We start from the raw sequence: 17232 nt of genomic DNA on the forward strand, positions 1-17232 counted from the left end.
TTTTTGTTTTAATCGCGCGGAGAAGTTTTGTGGAAATCAATTTATTTAATTTATCTGTCAGCAATAACAGATGACAGATCAGTATGTGTGTAAATGTAGTTACGAGCCTGAGGGCGCGAATTCTACGCAATATTAAGCCATCATATCTTTTATAATATCGATTTTCGGACTCTATGCCCGAGAGAGATTTTTGATCAACACCATCTAAACTATAACATATTTCAATTTCAGCCAATTTGATCGGACTCACTTTTACATTTAAAATGTGCGAGGTTTTTTATTTCATATCTAATCTCTTGAAAAAATATATTAATATTATTTCTAATAATAAATGGTAAATAAATAAATAATAATGACAATAATAATAAATAATAAAAAAATAATAAAATAAAGTGTGTTATACGTACCAGAGCAAAATTCCATCTTTAACTTTGTCATACAGCGCCTTTCCCTCGGGATCGATAGGCAGCAGGTGCTTCAGGTCCGGATCGTGTAAGAGATTGGTGTTGATCCAATCGCTGAACGCCAATTGTTCCTCGAGCCTGACGGAATGTGTGGTGCCTTCACTGGATGCCTCGGAAATTCCACCTAAAGTCTCAAGGTTCTCCTTTTTCGAAACGACATGTTTGAACGTAGAACCCAGTTCGTTGGCCTTGAGCTCCTTGCAAAGTTTCTCGAACTCCTCAAAGGAAAGACGACCTCTGTGCTCGAGTCGCTGCTTATCATCGTATTCCTCAATCATCTGACGCACCTTGTAGCCTGGCATCTTGAAACCGCAAACGTCCAGTGCGCTTCGCAGTTCAGTGACATTAATGAAGCCATCTCCGTTCGCGTCGATCTGTCCAAGAAAAAAAATCATCAGCCATTTCATCAATAACTCGATGATATGTTACGTTATGAAGATTAACTTAGAGATTATAAAAATATTACTTTCATATATTTTCAATTATAAAATTCTGTTATGTTGGTATTAATAATGAATAATTTTATTATGCAAGATGTAAAATTTTCTTCTATTTTCTTCCATAATGTTGACGAAAGTCAATTAATGATGTAAGATTTATAATCGCAGGTGCGACTGGAATAGATTTACGGAAGGTCGAGGAATACACGAACAATACTCTTGAATCACAATGGAGACAAATACTTTTATTCAATTAATATCAGACTTTTCTATTCACATAAAATTGTCTAACGATCTTTATATTGTTCGCAGTTTTTTGCAATCTAACGATCTTTATATCGTTCATTCGCCCGTTTTTATACACAACATGCGTTAACACAGCGCACAGTCATCGCAATATCGTCAATTACACTAAATTGCGTGATGGACTAAAAGTTATAATTATTATGCGGTTTGATACACTCGTTTGCTCTCTGTCGTCAGATTGACTGGAATTTGGCGATCTCGATCACCCGTCTTTAATCCTCACATGGGATTTGTCGCGATTTCAGATGTTAGAACTAATTACGATAAAGGATCGATACGCTTGCTTAAATATGAGCATTGAAACTATTTGTTGTCTTTCCAACACGCGCGAAATTTTCGCCTGTAAGTAAGGTGTCGAAAAAGTCTCGCGTGACAGAAAAGTCACCAAAACACTCAAAACATGAAAAGAAAGGTTTTCTAAAATCTATCTCAGTTATTCTATTTCCGAATTTTAACTATTAATTGTTAGATCAATATAGATAGCAATAATGAGTGTATTCTGTAACATTCTATCCGCTTTGTTCAGTTTCAATGAACGATGATCAATTATGTAACTCACGTGACTATAGTGAATGCTGCTGTTGCTTTATCGCTCTATGTCTAATTGCTGTGCAACGATGTACGCTTACCGGTCATCCGGGGTGGATGGTTCAACTAGTAACTTACATAATCGTGTAACGGGTTGTTTAAAATAGATGTGGAAATCTTTACGGTGACAATACGTACTAAATTGTCATCTCCGGCATGTCACTGCAATATACGCCCAGTATCCTATAGACGGCGGGAGATTGGAGTTGTGTAATAAAACAAAATCACCGGCTTTGAGATTTATTAACAAGTACGCCATTTTTTCTGTTGTTAGAGTTAATTCAAATAATTAGATAATCATACTTTTCAGAATCTCTGCTGCAAATGTTAAACCGTCTGCCACCTTAATAGTCTATTAATATTAACATCCCCAACACTTTCAGGAAAGGGACTGACCTCAGGTGTGATCCGATAAGAAAGTGACCCGGAATTAAAGTGTCGAAGTTCTCCGAATCATCAAACAGTGGGGAGAGCGATCGAGAATTCAAGATGCGTTCTATATTATACAGTAGAATGTAGCATTCTTCAAGAGTCGGAGTGAAATCTTCAATTCTTCTCTTGAGATAAAACTTGACACTCTTTACGCTGGCCTCCCAGAATCTTCCAAATTGAGGAGCAGCAAGATGAATCGTGAAGAGATTTCATCTAAAGCGAAATGATTCTGAAGCTTTGGATCCCTTAATATTTCACAAATTCTCCTGATTAATTCCTTGTCGCCATCTTTGTCCCATTATCACTGTAGATTACCTGTAGATAATCCTCTCCGGATAGTAAATCTTTCGGACCAGGTGTGGCCAAGAAACCACTGGAAGTATAACCGTTTGCGACTTCCAGATGTATAACATGAGTCGTTAACCACACAAAGAGAATACAGTATGCCTTGTGCGTTTTGTGATCTCTTCCTTTCGCGGATCTAATAAAAAATGACCCCGCATAATTTACACCGATATTCATAAAGGAGCATGTTGGCCTAACGCGGACTTGGGAGTGATCTCCCATCCGTTGATGTGACATCGTAGCTCGCTGACGCGTGCAAGTCACACAATTCACAATACAAGTTTTGATCGAGTTTCGCGCTCTAAGTATCCAATACTGTTATCACAAGGTTCGCAGGGTCAATTGGAGCCCCCCGTGCAGGGTGAAGACATGCGTGTATCAGTGAACTCTATACATACCGGAATGAGCGATTCCTTTGTTTGGCTGTCGCCACTATTTCGCCGAGAGAGAGGTGCCTTAGATATCTGGCATCTCTTTCTAGTATTACGACATTGATCCACGACATGTCACGTGACATCAGAATGATGTTGACGTGCATGCCATGGACCAATCAGGTAATACTAGGAAAGAAATGCCAGAATTCTTATGAGAAATTATAGCAGAATCGAAAAACTTATCATACGTTGCTGGGCAAATAAAGGAAACCGAACTGCCTGTGTCAAGCAAAGCTATCAAATTACTATCAATATTGTTTAACCGTATGACTTTAAGAACAGTGTCATAAGTGATGATTTTCCTAACGTTAACATTGTCAACTAGCGCTACCATCTTAATGAAAATAAGGAATCACGGTCCAAAAATAAAAGAATAATGATAATAAAAGGTCAATGACAGCATAACGATGGAAGATGATGTCAATAGGCATTACAATTATACGCAAAAATTGCAGGTAACAATGCAACATTTTTTATTATTAATATGTGTTTTAGGTTTTGATAGAGAATAATTTTAGCGAAGAAAAGGATCATCGTCCAAGAAAGAAAAAAGATATAGATGATAGAAGACAGCATAACCGAAGATGATACGCATAAATTGCAGGTAACAATACAACATTTTTTATTATTAATATATGTTTTAGGTCTTGACAGAGAATAATCTTAGCGAAGAAAAAACCCCCATTAAGTTAGCCCCCCACCAGCGCTAAATAAGTCCAAACCTGGATTAAAATTAGGTGCTAATTAGGTGCCGAAGTCCGAAATTAGGTACTCAAATCATTTGGCAGGAAATTAGATGTATACTGGGGAAGGGGGGGACTAAACATTAAGCTGGCTTCCCCCATATAAAAAAACATAAATAAAATAATTATTAAAAAAACAAATACATAATAATTAAGTGCTCTCAGAAACCGTTAAGATACATCCAAAATAAAATTTTTTTATACCGCTTTACTCTTGTACGGCGCCAGCGGTGGGCGCGACCGACGTTTAAGTTCGAAATTCTGCCAAACAGATCGAGCACTTAATTCGGCATTTACATATCTTGATATGTTCGTGCCATTTTTTGCTAATAGATGAAGACCGAAAGAACGGCACTTTCTGAACTTTCCGTTCAACCCAATATATAGAAATTAATTTTATATTTTTTATAGAAACCAGAAGATAATGAAGTAAAGTTATAAAAGATTCGGACAAATATAAACAACCTTATATCACGCCAGAAATTAGCAAACAGAAAAGCAACATTGAGAAACATTGTTGTAATTGTAAAGGAAATTGCATGTCACAGATATGTGCCTATGCAAAAAGAAAAAATAAATACAATTTCTTATGTAATTGCAAACATAACATATATCAAAATGAGGTAATATTTATTAAGCACAAAAAATATTAGCGATAGTCTTGCTGAAATTATCAAGAAATTGGAAATACAAGTGGGGGGAGGGGGAGGAAAGGGTATTATAGACGAGTAAGAATGAGAAGGCAAGGAGTCAGTGAAAAATGCAGAAATGCAATGTAAGTTCTAATACCTAATTAGTAAGACGACCGATTTATTCGACGAGACGACGACGACTAGACGGTAAGTGCGAAAGAGCGCGAGCATATATTTACATATATAAAGCGTCGCACGCAATTACAATATTAAGCGCGATGAGAATTTGCGAACGCACCCAAAAATGAGAAACGACAGATAAGTGATAATACAAGCAAAAGAAAATTAATCAAAAGAAAGCGCGAAAGCTTGAAGCATCTTTTCTTAACTATTCTAACATTCTCATCGCTTGAGTGCTTTCGAACGATTTTCCTATACCTAATCTTTCACATAAGGGCTTGAAATGACATTTTGGCGCTTTTGTAAACAAATCAACTCGTTGTTGTTCGCTCGGTAAATAAATTACTTTGACAGTTCCTTCTTTGACCTCTCTAATAGAGTGAAACTTTATATCAATGTGCTTCGCACGCTGATGGTACTCCGGATTTTGCACAAGTTTAATTGCACTGGTTATCTATATACAACGGAGTTGACCTGTTATATTCACACTTGAGCTTTGTTAACAATTTCCTAAGCCAAACGCATTCTTATGTCGCCAAAGCCGCAGCTACGCACTCGGCCTCTATAGTACTTAACATGACTAATGGTAGCTTTTTTGAACACCTTTTTATAACATTTGCAAAACAAAAGGGGTATCCGATAGTAGACCTTCTTGTCTCGATGTCTCCAGCATAGTCGGCATCTGCAAAGCCTATCAATCGAGATCCGCTCCCCTCTGCTCTATAAACTATACTGAAACGCGTAGTACCTTTTCAATATTTGAAAATACACTTAACAACTTGCCAATGGCTTTCATCAAGATTTGCAAGATGTTTGCTAATACTATTAACAGCGTAGGTCAAGTCTGGACGCATCATTACCGCCAAAAACATGAGTGAGCCAACAGCTTCGCGAAAAGGAACTGCTAAACGATTGTTTGTGTCTTCCGCCGGTTTTAGACAGATATGAACATCAACTGGGACACTCACAGGCTTGGTCTCGCTCATTTTAAATCTATCTAAGATCTGAAGCGCGTAGGCTTCTTGGTGGATAAACATAGTTTTATCTCTTTTTATTTATACTCCTACGAAACTTTTACCGTTTCCTAACGTTATTTCGAACTCGTCACACAATTTATTCAATACTGTCTCTAAAGCAGTCTTGTTTTTTGAAGTTATCAGTCCATTATCTATGAATAACGCTAAATACACTACACTATTCTCGACTTGACTTAGAAAAATACACAGATCGGAATTGCACTGTTTGAAACCGAATTGCGCAAAAAAATGCGTGAACTTATTGTTCCAGTACCGAGGTGCTTGCTTTAAACTGTATAATGATTTCTGTAACATACAAATCACGTCACTTTTATCACCATCAACATCTAGACCTTCTAGCATCTCCATAAAAATCTCTTCGTCAAGATCATCGTGAAAAAAAAGCGGTTTTCACGTCAAACTGCAATATTTCCAGATCTCGCTGTGTCATCATAGTTAGAAAAATTCGCAGGGAATCATAACGAACAACTGGCGAGAAGGTATCTGAATAATCTATTCCTTCCTGCTGGCGGAATCTTCTTGCGTACAACCGTGCTTTGTAACGACAAATATTTCCTATAGTGTCGTGCAAAATTTTGAACACGCATTTGGGGTCGATGGGGTCGATGGGCCTTGATGCCCCTCCGCGGCACCAGAATCCATGTTCCATTCCTCAGATGTGTTTCCAGCTCTTCAGCGACAGCTCGCAACTATTTATCGCCGTTTGATTCGCTTATTGCTTCTTCAAAGGTTTTAGGAATATGTTCCGCTACATTAACTTCGAACCTGGAAGGTGATTTGATGCTGTTCCTGTCTTTCAAATTTAGACATTGAGTCCTAAGTATTTACCGTTGATCTACTGCTGACTAACCTCCCTGACCCTGTACTCTGTTTTCCGCCGATGACTCTATCTGGTATACCTTGCATATCTCTCTTTCGCTCTTCTAAATCTTGCATGTCTCTGGGATTCGTCTGAAACTTCAGCTCTTCTTATTTTTCTCCTACAGGTGTATTTTTGAGCTCTATTGTGGTTGAACTCTCTTCATCGAACTTGATGTGTTTCAAGACTAACACTGTCCCGTTTTGTAGATAGTAAATACGGTAATTTGACGAATCACCTTCGTAGCCCATTAACATCCCTTTTTTGCCTTGGAATCGAATTTCCGTCGGAACTGCCTGTCCACATAAGTATATACATGTGATCCAAAAATACGTAAATGTGCTAGGTTTGTTGTTAAGTTTGTTGCCATGCCAGATTTCGTAAGGGGTTGCTTGAGTGTTGCTTGTTGAAGAGGTTCTGTTCAGAACGTAAACGGCAGTATTCACTGCCTCAGTCCAAAGCACCTTTGGTAAGCCTTTCGCTTCAAGCATCGTTCTGGTGCTCTTGACAATGGTGCAATTCTCTGTTTCGGCTTTCCCATTTTGCTTGGGAGTATTTGGTACAATAGTTTCGTGGCGTATGGCCTTATTTAAAAGTCTCTTTATGTCACGATTACAATATTCTGTGCCGTTATCGATACGTAGCATTTTTATCGTCCAAACTGATTGTAAACTAAACACTCGTACTGTTTGAAGTATTCGACAGCATCGGACTTGTGTCTCAGAAAATAAACTTGCCAATAACCCAATGCATCGTCTATAAAAAGTCTTTCGCGTTCCTTAACTTCATGCCTTCCACTATTCCCTTTTTCACCATGTCACGCACGGCTGTTCACGTGTCCTAACCTCTCATGGCAAATTCTCAAGCTCGCAGTAGAGAGGTTGATCTCGTTGATGGCACTATTAATTTCCGTAAAGAATATCCTGAAGATTCTGTTTTTCTGCTTCACACCCCAATTACATCTTTCTTTGAAATTGAAACACTTTGTCCTCGAAACATGATGTTAAAATTTTTAGATGCACACACTCCTATCGAGAACAAATTCGTTTTGATGTTTGGGACAAACAACACATCTTTGATCACTGATGAATATCATTGATTGTCCACTAACTTTTGAATTCTCACCATATCTGTCCCATGCACTGAACAGACATCGTTGTCTCCGAGTCGCATTTCCTCTCTCCTGACTAGCTAATAATTTTCAAACCACTCTCGTCTATAAGTAATGTGCCTGGACGCTTCACTGCCCATTAACCACACTTCACTAGAATCAAAACTGAGCAATGCTTTCATTTGGCTGACAGGAACCGACGGTTGAACATCATCACGATGTTTATTGACTGTGGAAACAAAAGCATAATTTTGAACAGATTGTGCGAACTTCTCGAACTTCTAATTAATGTTTTTTTTTTCTTTTGTCTACAATCTCGGGCAAAATGTTCTTTCTTGTGGCAAAAATAACATTCAACCTCGCTTTTATCTTTCGACTAATCTTTCTGTGCACTTCTTTGTGAGGAATGTTTTCCTTTATATTTCCTCTGTACACTCAACGCAGCAAGTGCGTTTGCGGTCTCGTCGTCATAGGCTAATCAATCCTCTTCTTTGAGCAGCCTTTCTTGCAGATTAGAGATAGTTTGTTCCGCTACCGCGACACTGTCCCAAGCTGTCTTCAAAGGATTGTGCTTTATAAGGAGGCTGGCTAAAATTTTCGCCATTATGGCCACATCCGATATGCGCTCACCAAGATCGGCCAGCTGAGCCGCCATATTTTGTACTTTCGCCACGTGCTGTATTACCGAATCGCTCGGGCGATATTTGTGGAACTTTTGCGTTAGAATTAATTTATTATTCGCCGATTTTTGCTCATGGATAGCACTCAACTTAATCCATATCTCGTAAGACATCTCGCAGGTGATCAAGCAGCTCATTTGCTCTTCCTTGATAAACGAAAACAGAATAAATTTAGCTTTTACGTCTTTTCTAATCCAATTCTTCTCTTCCACGGTTGCCAAGTCCGCCGGCTTTATTTTCCGATCACGACATCGTAGATGCCATAGGCTTACAACACTGTGGTCACTTGAAATTTCCAGCACTGGAAATTCTTTCCATTCAACTTGCCGATACTCTTTATGGAAATCTTTTCCGCCATGTTCGCCAATTCTCTCGAAGCCACGTGTACATCTCGCGTGTATAATTCTTGCAACTACACTCGCGATAATCGTACGATTCACTTTAATTCTTGGGATTCCAACAAGCTTCTCACCCGAACCGAACACCCTGGACCCATAACCTGTTGGCGAGTAAGATTGAGAAGGCAAGCGGCCAGTGAAAAATGCGGGAATGTAATGTGAGCTCTAAGGGTGCAAATCCATGCAGCGGAATAGTGCAACGCAGAACGAGAGCAAAGCCAATCATAAGCGTTTTCGTTACGCTCGCGATTGTTTCCGCTCTCGTTCCGCGTTACGCTATTCCACTGCATGGGTTGCACCCTAAAAGTGCAAACCCATACAGCGGATTAGCGTAACGCAGAACAAGAAGGGAACCAATTGTTCTGCAGTTTTTGTTACATTCACGATTGGTTCCGTTCTCGTTCCGCGTTACGCTAATCCGCTGCATTTGCACCCTCAGGATGCAAACCTATGCAGCGGAATAAGCTTTAAGGTACATTTTCACGAGCCGCTGAAATCAATCGTTTGAGCGACAAAAAGGATCACGTGATATAAATGGACGAATCAGCGGCCGGACCGTTGTCACTCATTCGTCCATTTCGATCACGTGATCCTTTTTGTCGCTCAAACGATCGATTTCAGCGGCTCGTGAAAACGTACCTTAACGCGGAACGAAAGCGGAACCAATCGCGAGAGTTTCGTTCCGTTTTCAGCAGTTTTTAGCAGAGTAGCTTTCCGCAGATTACGTAATGTATGTATACATTTATACATATACACATGGTATAAAAGCTAATTTCAAAATTTTCCTTTATCTTTTAACAATGAGTAATAATGTGTAATAAATAATAATTGATCTCTGTTTCTGTACTGTCCACGTTGTTCTACGCTGCCAATTTAACAAAGTATGTGTGTACATACATACAGTTCCGCCATTTTCGTTATGCGGATTCCAAATCCCGGTAAAACTTTACCAAAGCGGACCCAGCCCCAATGACCTTGACCTTGATATATGTTATCAAGGTCACTGTCCTGAGTTACATCCAAAAGGTTTTAGCCGTCGCTCGTTGTTTATTAAAAAGTTATTAACAAAAGAATTTCTACGAATTATATGCAATTTTTGGAAACCATGTACATTAAATCGAGCGTGAGTTGATGTAAGTTAGTAATATATTATTTTCCTGTAGATAATTTTCTTCCTGCTTAGATATTCCATAAACTACTGTTTATTTATGTGTCCTTGCTAATGTCAACAAAACGATTGCGACTTTGCCGTCCAAGATATAAACATATCACAACAAATTCTTCTTAGTTGATTTTCACTCGTCAATCTTGCTAGTAGTAACGTGGTAGCAACTAATCGCAAAATGTTTCTTATGAATTTATAAATCTGACATATAACAGGAATCAGCTTATCGAATATCTATGCGAGATGAAAGTTATCCGCTGTCGTAACTCGAAATCGAATAACGTAATTACGACCTATAAAAGTAAAAAAGGAGCACAGTGCAAATTCAGCACTTCGTAAGCTGTTGCGCACGCTCCCAAAACCGCGATTAAAAGCAAGAGATATGATTCCGGAATTTGACGGAAAATCACAAGCTAAACTTAAAGAATTTTTAAGCGCATGTTCATACGCGATAAAAAATATTAATCCCGCAGATGAAAAAACATTATTAGAAGCAATACTTTGCACGAAGCTAAAGGGAAAAGCTATGGTAGACTTTGAAACTCGAAATATGAACAGTTTTGGATAGTTTAAAAGAGAACTCAAAATCTGCTAATTATCTGTAAACGCCGACATTGTTACATCGCCGAAGCATCACCAAACCGAACTCTACGATACGTAAGCTGTACAAATAAATCTTTTTGCACGGAATCTCTGCCTCGTGTTTCTCGACACTCGGAGTCCCAACTCCTAAGACGAACCGAACCCTTGGATCATCCTCAAAATTCCCGTTGTACCCGGAGAGGCACAACACCGCCAAGAAATAACATGTCCACAGTGCAATATAGTTATTAATATGGCATATGAATCAGACATACAAATTCTACACTGTAGTAATAAGTATTATAAGCAAATTTGAGGACGGAAAAGACAAAGAAAAACTTTCAATTTTAAAATAAGTACATATTATGGTTTGCCAAAGAACATTTGAATCTAGTAGAGATATCCCAATTTATTGCGTATTTTTTGTATATGCATCTTCCACGGCAAAATGTTCTAGAACAAGAATTACAGATTAGCAGTCGTACGGTAGTTGACTGGACGTACTTTTGTCGTGAGGTAAACATTACACATTATCAATTAATATTCATTGCACATTTGATGAATATATCTTTTTATTTTTTAATCTCTTTATTTGTTTATTTTTTCATTCCTTAATATAAATAGTTACTAATGCAATGGATTACTGACCATCAACAACGAATCGGCGGACCTGGAATTATTGTCGAAATAGACGAGGCAAAATTAGGGAAGAGGAAATATAATAAAGGCCGCGTTCTTAAAGGACAATGGATTTTTGGAGGTGTAGAGCGAGGCAGTGGAAAATTATTTATCGTTCCTGTATCTGATCGATCAACTGATACTCTAATTCTTCTTATAACTCGCTACATAAAATCAGGATCCGTTATTTATAATAAACGGATTGTTGGAAAGCTTATAGCAAGTTAAATAATTTGCATTATCAACATAAGCATATTAATCATAAAGAAAATTTCGTTAATCCCACCACAGGCGCTCACACGCAAAACATAGAGCGTCCATGGCGCGAGATGAGAGCGGCAATACCACGTTACAGTACGCGTATATACCATTATAAAGCCTATATTGCTGAGTTTATATTTAAGAGATATTATAAATTCAATGAACCCATTGATAGTTTTTTTGAAATAATGAGTAAAGCATATCCATTATAATAATATATTTATAATAAATTTTTTTCCATTATATATATATAAAATATTAGAATTATTAATTTCTAAATGTATTTCTTCCTTATTTATACAGGGTGAGTCATTTTAATCAACGCACGCAAATATCTCGTAAAGTAAGCAAGATGGAAAAAAATGTTTTATATCTTTACACACTCCATCCCAAATGACTTCCGGTTGACCTTGACGTTGACCTTGACTTCTAAGGAGGTCAAGGTCATTGACCTTTCCCGTCGCTCGGTTAGTAAAAAAAGTTCTGAATACTTAGGGCCAATTTCACCAAGTCCGATTAGATGAACCGACGGTTAAAATAAGCAGGGTGGCCAACAGAAAATAGAGTAAAGGAAAACTAAGCATTCATATCATTTCAGTTGGAACCCTGCTAATTTTAACCGACGGTTCATCTAACCGGACTTGGTGAAATTGGCCCTTAAACAAGGTTTATAATTATACGATTTTACATGAATTTGCAACTTTCTGCGCGAAGCAAGGTCTAGTTTTGAATCAGATATAGGTTTGGGTTAGGTTATATTTTCCGGAAGTGGAGCCCCCCGTAGAAGAGGGGGGCGGAACCCATTGTGTCCACGCATATACTTTACAACACGAAGCAAGGTCCACCCCACAATTGTTGTGTGGATGGAAAAGTGTATGTGTGGACGCAGTAGGTTCCGCCCCCCCCCCCTATGGGGGGCTCCACTTCCGGAAGATATAACCTAACCCAAACCTATTTCTGATTTAAAACTAAAATTTGGTTTGGGTTAGGTTAGGTTATACAGGGTAGGCCATTTTAATGTATCCACTAAAATATCATAAAATCTAAGAGTTTAAGACAAAAATGTTTTAGACAAAAGTTGTATGGTTTTGAGGGGGCCATAAGATGATATCTTTGGTTTGACCTTGAAGAGTTATTTGAAGGTAACATGAAGGTCACATTAAATTTTTTTAGAGGATTACTACATTTTTTATTGCATATTCTTGTAGCCCATCTCAAGAGCTTTTCAAAACACTATAATAAAATATTTTTTCATTAAGTACTTTTTGAGTTATTTTATATTTTAATCTGACATATTTTTCGGGTTCCAGTTAAGAAAATATCGATCACATTGACCTCACCTTGAAAAGGTCACTCAAGGTCAAGTCCATATTTTTATCATGTGGCCTCCTCAAAACCCAGTAACTTTTGTCTAAAACATTTTTTCATCCGACCACCTTCTGCGATGTTAATCGGGGTGCACAATTAAAATGGGACACCCTGTGTATATACAGTATGATTCAGAAATACTTAGACAAACTTTGGGGATAAATTTTCCACACAAAAACTATAAAAATTTACCGCGTTTGGCTCTTATTGCTATTTTAATCTATCTCTGATTTTATCCGGAAGAGCATACATATATATATAAATTGTTAAAAACTTTTGACGCATATATATTTTTTAATTTATATAAAACACAAAAATATATCGTCTTGGAAGTATATTGGGTTCTTGGAATAGCCACACTCTTGATAATACAACAATTACTTTAATATATAAGATCAGTTAATATAGAAAAGATACAAGCACGCGCGTATATTACTTCGTGCCCGGTGAACAGAACTCAACTAACTTAGTATAGAGGAAAGTGATACACTAGAGACGCCTTGCGCACGCGGCGCTACTTATGAGGAATCAAAAAGCACATTGATATTCATTTGATATCTAACACTCCCCCTATATTAATGTGTTAAAATAAAAATAATAATAAGGATTGACGTTTAAATCAATCTTTTAAATATAATAAATCGACGCATCTAACGTGTGTTTTATCTTTGGTAGAGATTTCGTTAACATATCAGCGATCATCTGACTTGTACTTAAATACTTTACTTTAATTTCGTCTCTTTCCTGTGCTTCACGTGAAAAATGGTACCTTATATCAATATGCTTACTGCGTGCGTGATGCATACTATTTTTACATAACGCTGTTGCGCTTTGATTATCGCAATATACAATTGTTTCTTTCTCTACAAAACATTTAAAGTTTATGTATGTTAATAAATCTCGTAAATATATTATTTCTTTAGTAGCTTCCGAAAGGGCCATGTATTCTGCTTCCATAGTAGATAAAGCCACGGATTTTTGCTTTTTGCTACTCCAGCTAATAGGACCACCTCTCAATGTTACGACATATCCAGAGCAAGATCGTCTATTTTCTATATCTCCAGCCCAATCGGAATCTACATATCCTTCTAAATTGCCTTTTTCTTTTCTATACTTAATACTATAGTTCATTGTTCCTTGTAAGTATCTTATAACATGTTTAGCCATTTTCCAATGAATTACACGTGGTCTACCACAAAAACGACTTAATGCGTTGGCGGCAAACGCAATATCAGGTCGCGTAGCGTTTGCTAAATAAATTAAACTGTCCACTAACTCTCTGTAAGGTTTCGTCGACATTTCTTTCATTTTTTCTGTTGTTACGGGTTGTTCCGGTTTGGTGAGTTCTATGTTTGATTCTAGTGGCGTATTCGATACATTACAATTTTCCATATTAAACCTTTGCATTAAGTCTTTTATATATCTTTTCTGAGTTAATTTTATTTCTCCCGTTTCTCCTACTCTATCTATGTGCATGCCTAGTATGTCTTTAATTTTGTCTAAATCATGCATTTTAAATTTCTTTTGTAACATATTTTTAACTCTATTTAATCTTTGGATGTCGGTAGAAGCAATCAATAAGTCATCAATATACACTATTATTATGGTATCGGTTTCTTTATCGGAATCTGTATATACACAAGGATTGACTGCGTTTTTTCTGAAATTGATAGTCTCTAAAAAATTACTTAGTTTTAAATACCATTCGCGGCCTGCCTGCTTTAATCCATATAAAGGTTTTATCAATTTTTTTTATCATACTTTATTTTCTTTATCGCGCTTAACAAACATTTCCGGCTGTTCCATATATATTTCGTCTAGTAAGTCTCCTTGAACATACGCGGATATTACATCCATTTGATGTATATACATTTGTTTTATTACGCAACTTGCTAAGAAGGCCCTAGTTGTTTCAAATCTGGCTACCGGCGCAAACACTTCATCGAAGTCGATTCCTTCTCGTTGTTGATTCCCTCGTGCAACTAGTCTAGCTTTAAATTTTTCTAATGTTCCGTCCTGATTTCTCTTTATTTTAAACACCCATTTGTTCTTTAACACCTTTTTATTATGTGGTCTGTCTACCAAATTCCAAGTGTTGTTTTCCATTAGACACTCGTACTCCGTCTTCATGGCAGCTAGTCACAAGTCTTTCTCCGGACTGTTTACCATTTCTTTTACGTTTTCTGGTTCTATGTATTCTTCATTTTCTTTCATTTCGCGATATAATTTTCTTGGCCTGCCTGGTTTTCCATCTCTTATTAGTTTGGGACATCCACGTCCTTTCTTGATTAATATGTTGTATGTTTTTAGGGTATCTATGTGTTCTGTCGTTTGCATTTCTTGTTGTTCGCTTTGTTCTTCTTTGTATTTTTCTTCATTTTCGTCTTCTTTATCTTCTGTTTCCGCTTGATTTGTCGATGCTTCGAACAACTTCGTTTCTTGCGATTGTATGAATCGATTTTCGATGAAGCGAACATCTCTTCTTTTCACTACCGTCCTCGTACCACGTTTCCATAATCTATATGCTTTAGATTCTTGTGAGTATTCTACTAATACGTATTCTTCTCCTTTCGGTAAGAATTTATTATTTCTATGGGCTTTCTGGAGTGCAATTACTTTGCTTCCAAATTTTCTCATATATCCAATGTAGGGTTTTTCACCTGTCCATTCTTCATACGGTGTGATTTCATTTAGCGCTCTAGTTGGACATCTGTTCCGTATGTATATTGCTGCATTTATGGCCTCAGCCCATAAACTAATTTACTTGTAAAAGCATACAGCTGGCCATTTCTACGAGGGATTTCTACGGTTTGCCCTCTCTGCGACTCCATTCTTTTGGGGAGTGTACTCCACCGTGAGTTGTCTTGTGATTCCTTCTTTCTTAAGAAATTCGTTGAACTCTTTAGAGAGATATTCTTTTGCGTTGTCAGTTCGTAATTTCTTTATGCAGTGTCCGGTCATCTTCTCTACTCGAGTTTTGTATTCCTTAAATGCTTCTATTATTTCTGATTTCTTCTTCAATGGTTTGATTTCTATGTATCTGCTTTTGTCGTCTATGAACGTAGCAAAGTATTTTGCTCCCGCCAACAATGACACTCTCATTGGTCCAGAAATGTCGCTATGCACTAAACCTAATATTTCATTTTCCTTTTTTTCTGACGTTTTATATGGCTTTTGATGTATCTTGCTTTTTTCACATATTTCACATGTCGGGTTTACTGTGTTTAATCTATCGTTAATTCCATTAACCATACTATGATCCTTCAGTTTTCGCACATCATTAAAGTTTAAATGTCCCAGTCTTTGATGCCATTTCACTAAAGTTCCTTCATGCTCGTTTAGCAACGCTGTAGTTTGCCTAGTAGTTTCTTTTATTATGTATAGTCCGTTTTCTTGTTTTGCTCGTAACGCAATTGATCCATCTGGGCGTCTTATTACTGCACTGTCTTTTTGAAAAGTCACTTTATATCCATTGTTTGTTATACTAGATACAGATAGTAAATTATTTTTGAAACTGGGTACTAAAATTGCTTCTTTTAATTTAACTTCATTTGTTGCGTTCACTTTTAATTTAACTTGTCCTTTTCCGTCTGATTTTACACTTTCTTCCGTAGCGGTGAAAATTTGTGTTCGTTCATTGTTTAGATTTAGAAACTTGTCTTTATTATTGCATATATGTATTGTAGCACCGCTATCCAAACACCACACATTTGATTCTTTAAAACTAGTATTTAGTGCGACAGCGGTCATTGCATCATTTCGTTTCATTGTTTTTTCGGTTTTGTTTCTGCAATCGCCTACACGATGTCCATACTTTTTGCATACATGGCAATTTCCATTGAATTTTGTCTGTTTATAATTTTCTTTCTGCTTCAGCATTTTATGCGGTATCTTCTTCTTCGTGATTAGTGCTTCATTTTTATTTGTAATTTCATTTTCCACTGTATCTGTTTCTCCTCTTCTGGCCTCTTCTTCAATTAGTTTTATTTTTAAATTTTCCAGACCTGGAAGTTCGACGCACGATTCTATCGCTACGCAGAAATTCTCATATTCTGCCGGTAAAGAACTTAATATCATTATCGATGCAACTCATCTGGTAATTTGATTCCTGCGTCCTTTAGCTGCTCCCTTGCCGAAAATGGTCGATTAAAACGGATTTTAAAAAATGTAATCCGAATCGATCGTGATTTCTGCACCGAAAATGCGGTATTAAAACCGATTGAAAATAGTCAAATCGAATTTAGTACGCTTCAGGCGAGGTTAATGTTGGATGATATATCTCCACCTCAATGCGAAATTATACGATTTCATAAAGTTATAATTAAACCTGTTTTAATGCAATTGAATTGGAATTTACAATAGTCAATCCATAGGTAAAAATAATACCTTTTAATAAAAAATTTTATCATTTTGCAGATGGATCATTTTGAAGTCGGATTTGCTGTTATCATGAGTCACAATTAATTATTGAATCGGTGTTTCTGCAATTGAAACGGACTCAGTTGTTAAAAACAAATATACGATTTCTC

The 17232-nt window shown here is 37.1% G+C and overlaps 1 protein-coding gene across 1 annotated transcript in view; it reads right to left on the reverse strand.

Annotated features, from left to right (window-relative positions):
- Positions 1 to 17232, reverse strand: part of LOC115241400 (plastin-2) — a 66668-nt gene that overhangs the window by 8381 nt on the left and 41055 nt on the right. The window contains exon 2 of the mRNA XM_029817145.1: positions 408 to 838. Coding sequence (XP_029673005.1) covers positions 408 to 838 — 431 coding nt within the window. The remainder of the gene's footprint in view (positions 1 to 407; positions 839 to 17232) is intronic.

This window comes from Formica exsecta, unplaced genomic scaffold (genome assembly GCF_003651465.1).
Source record: "Formica exsecta isolate Colony F162 unplaced genomic scaffold, ASM365146v1 scaffold482, whole genome shotgun sequence".
NCBI lineage: Eukaryota > Metazoa > Arthropoda > Insecta > Hymenoptera > Formicidae > Formica > Formica exsecta.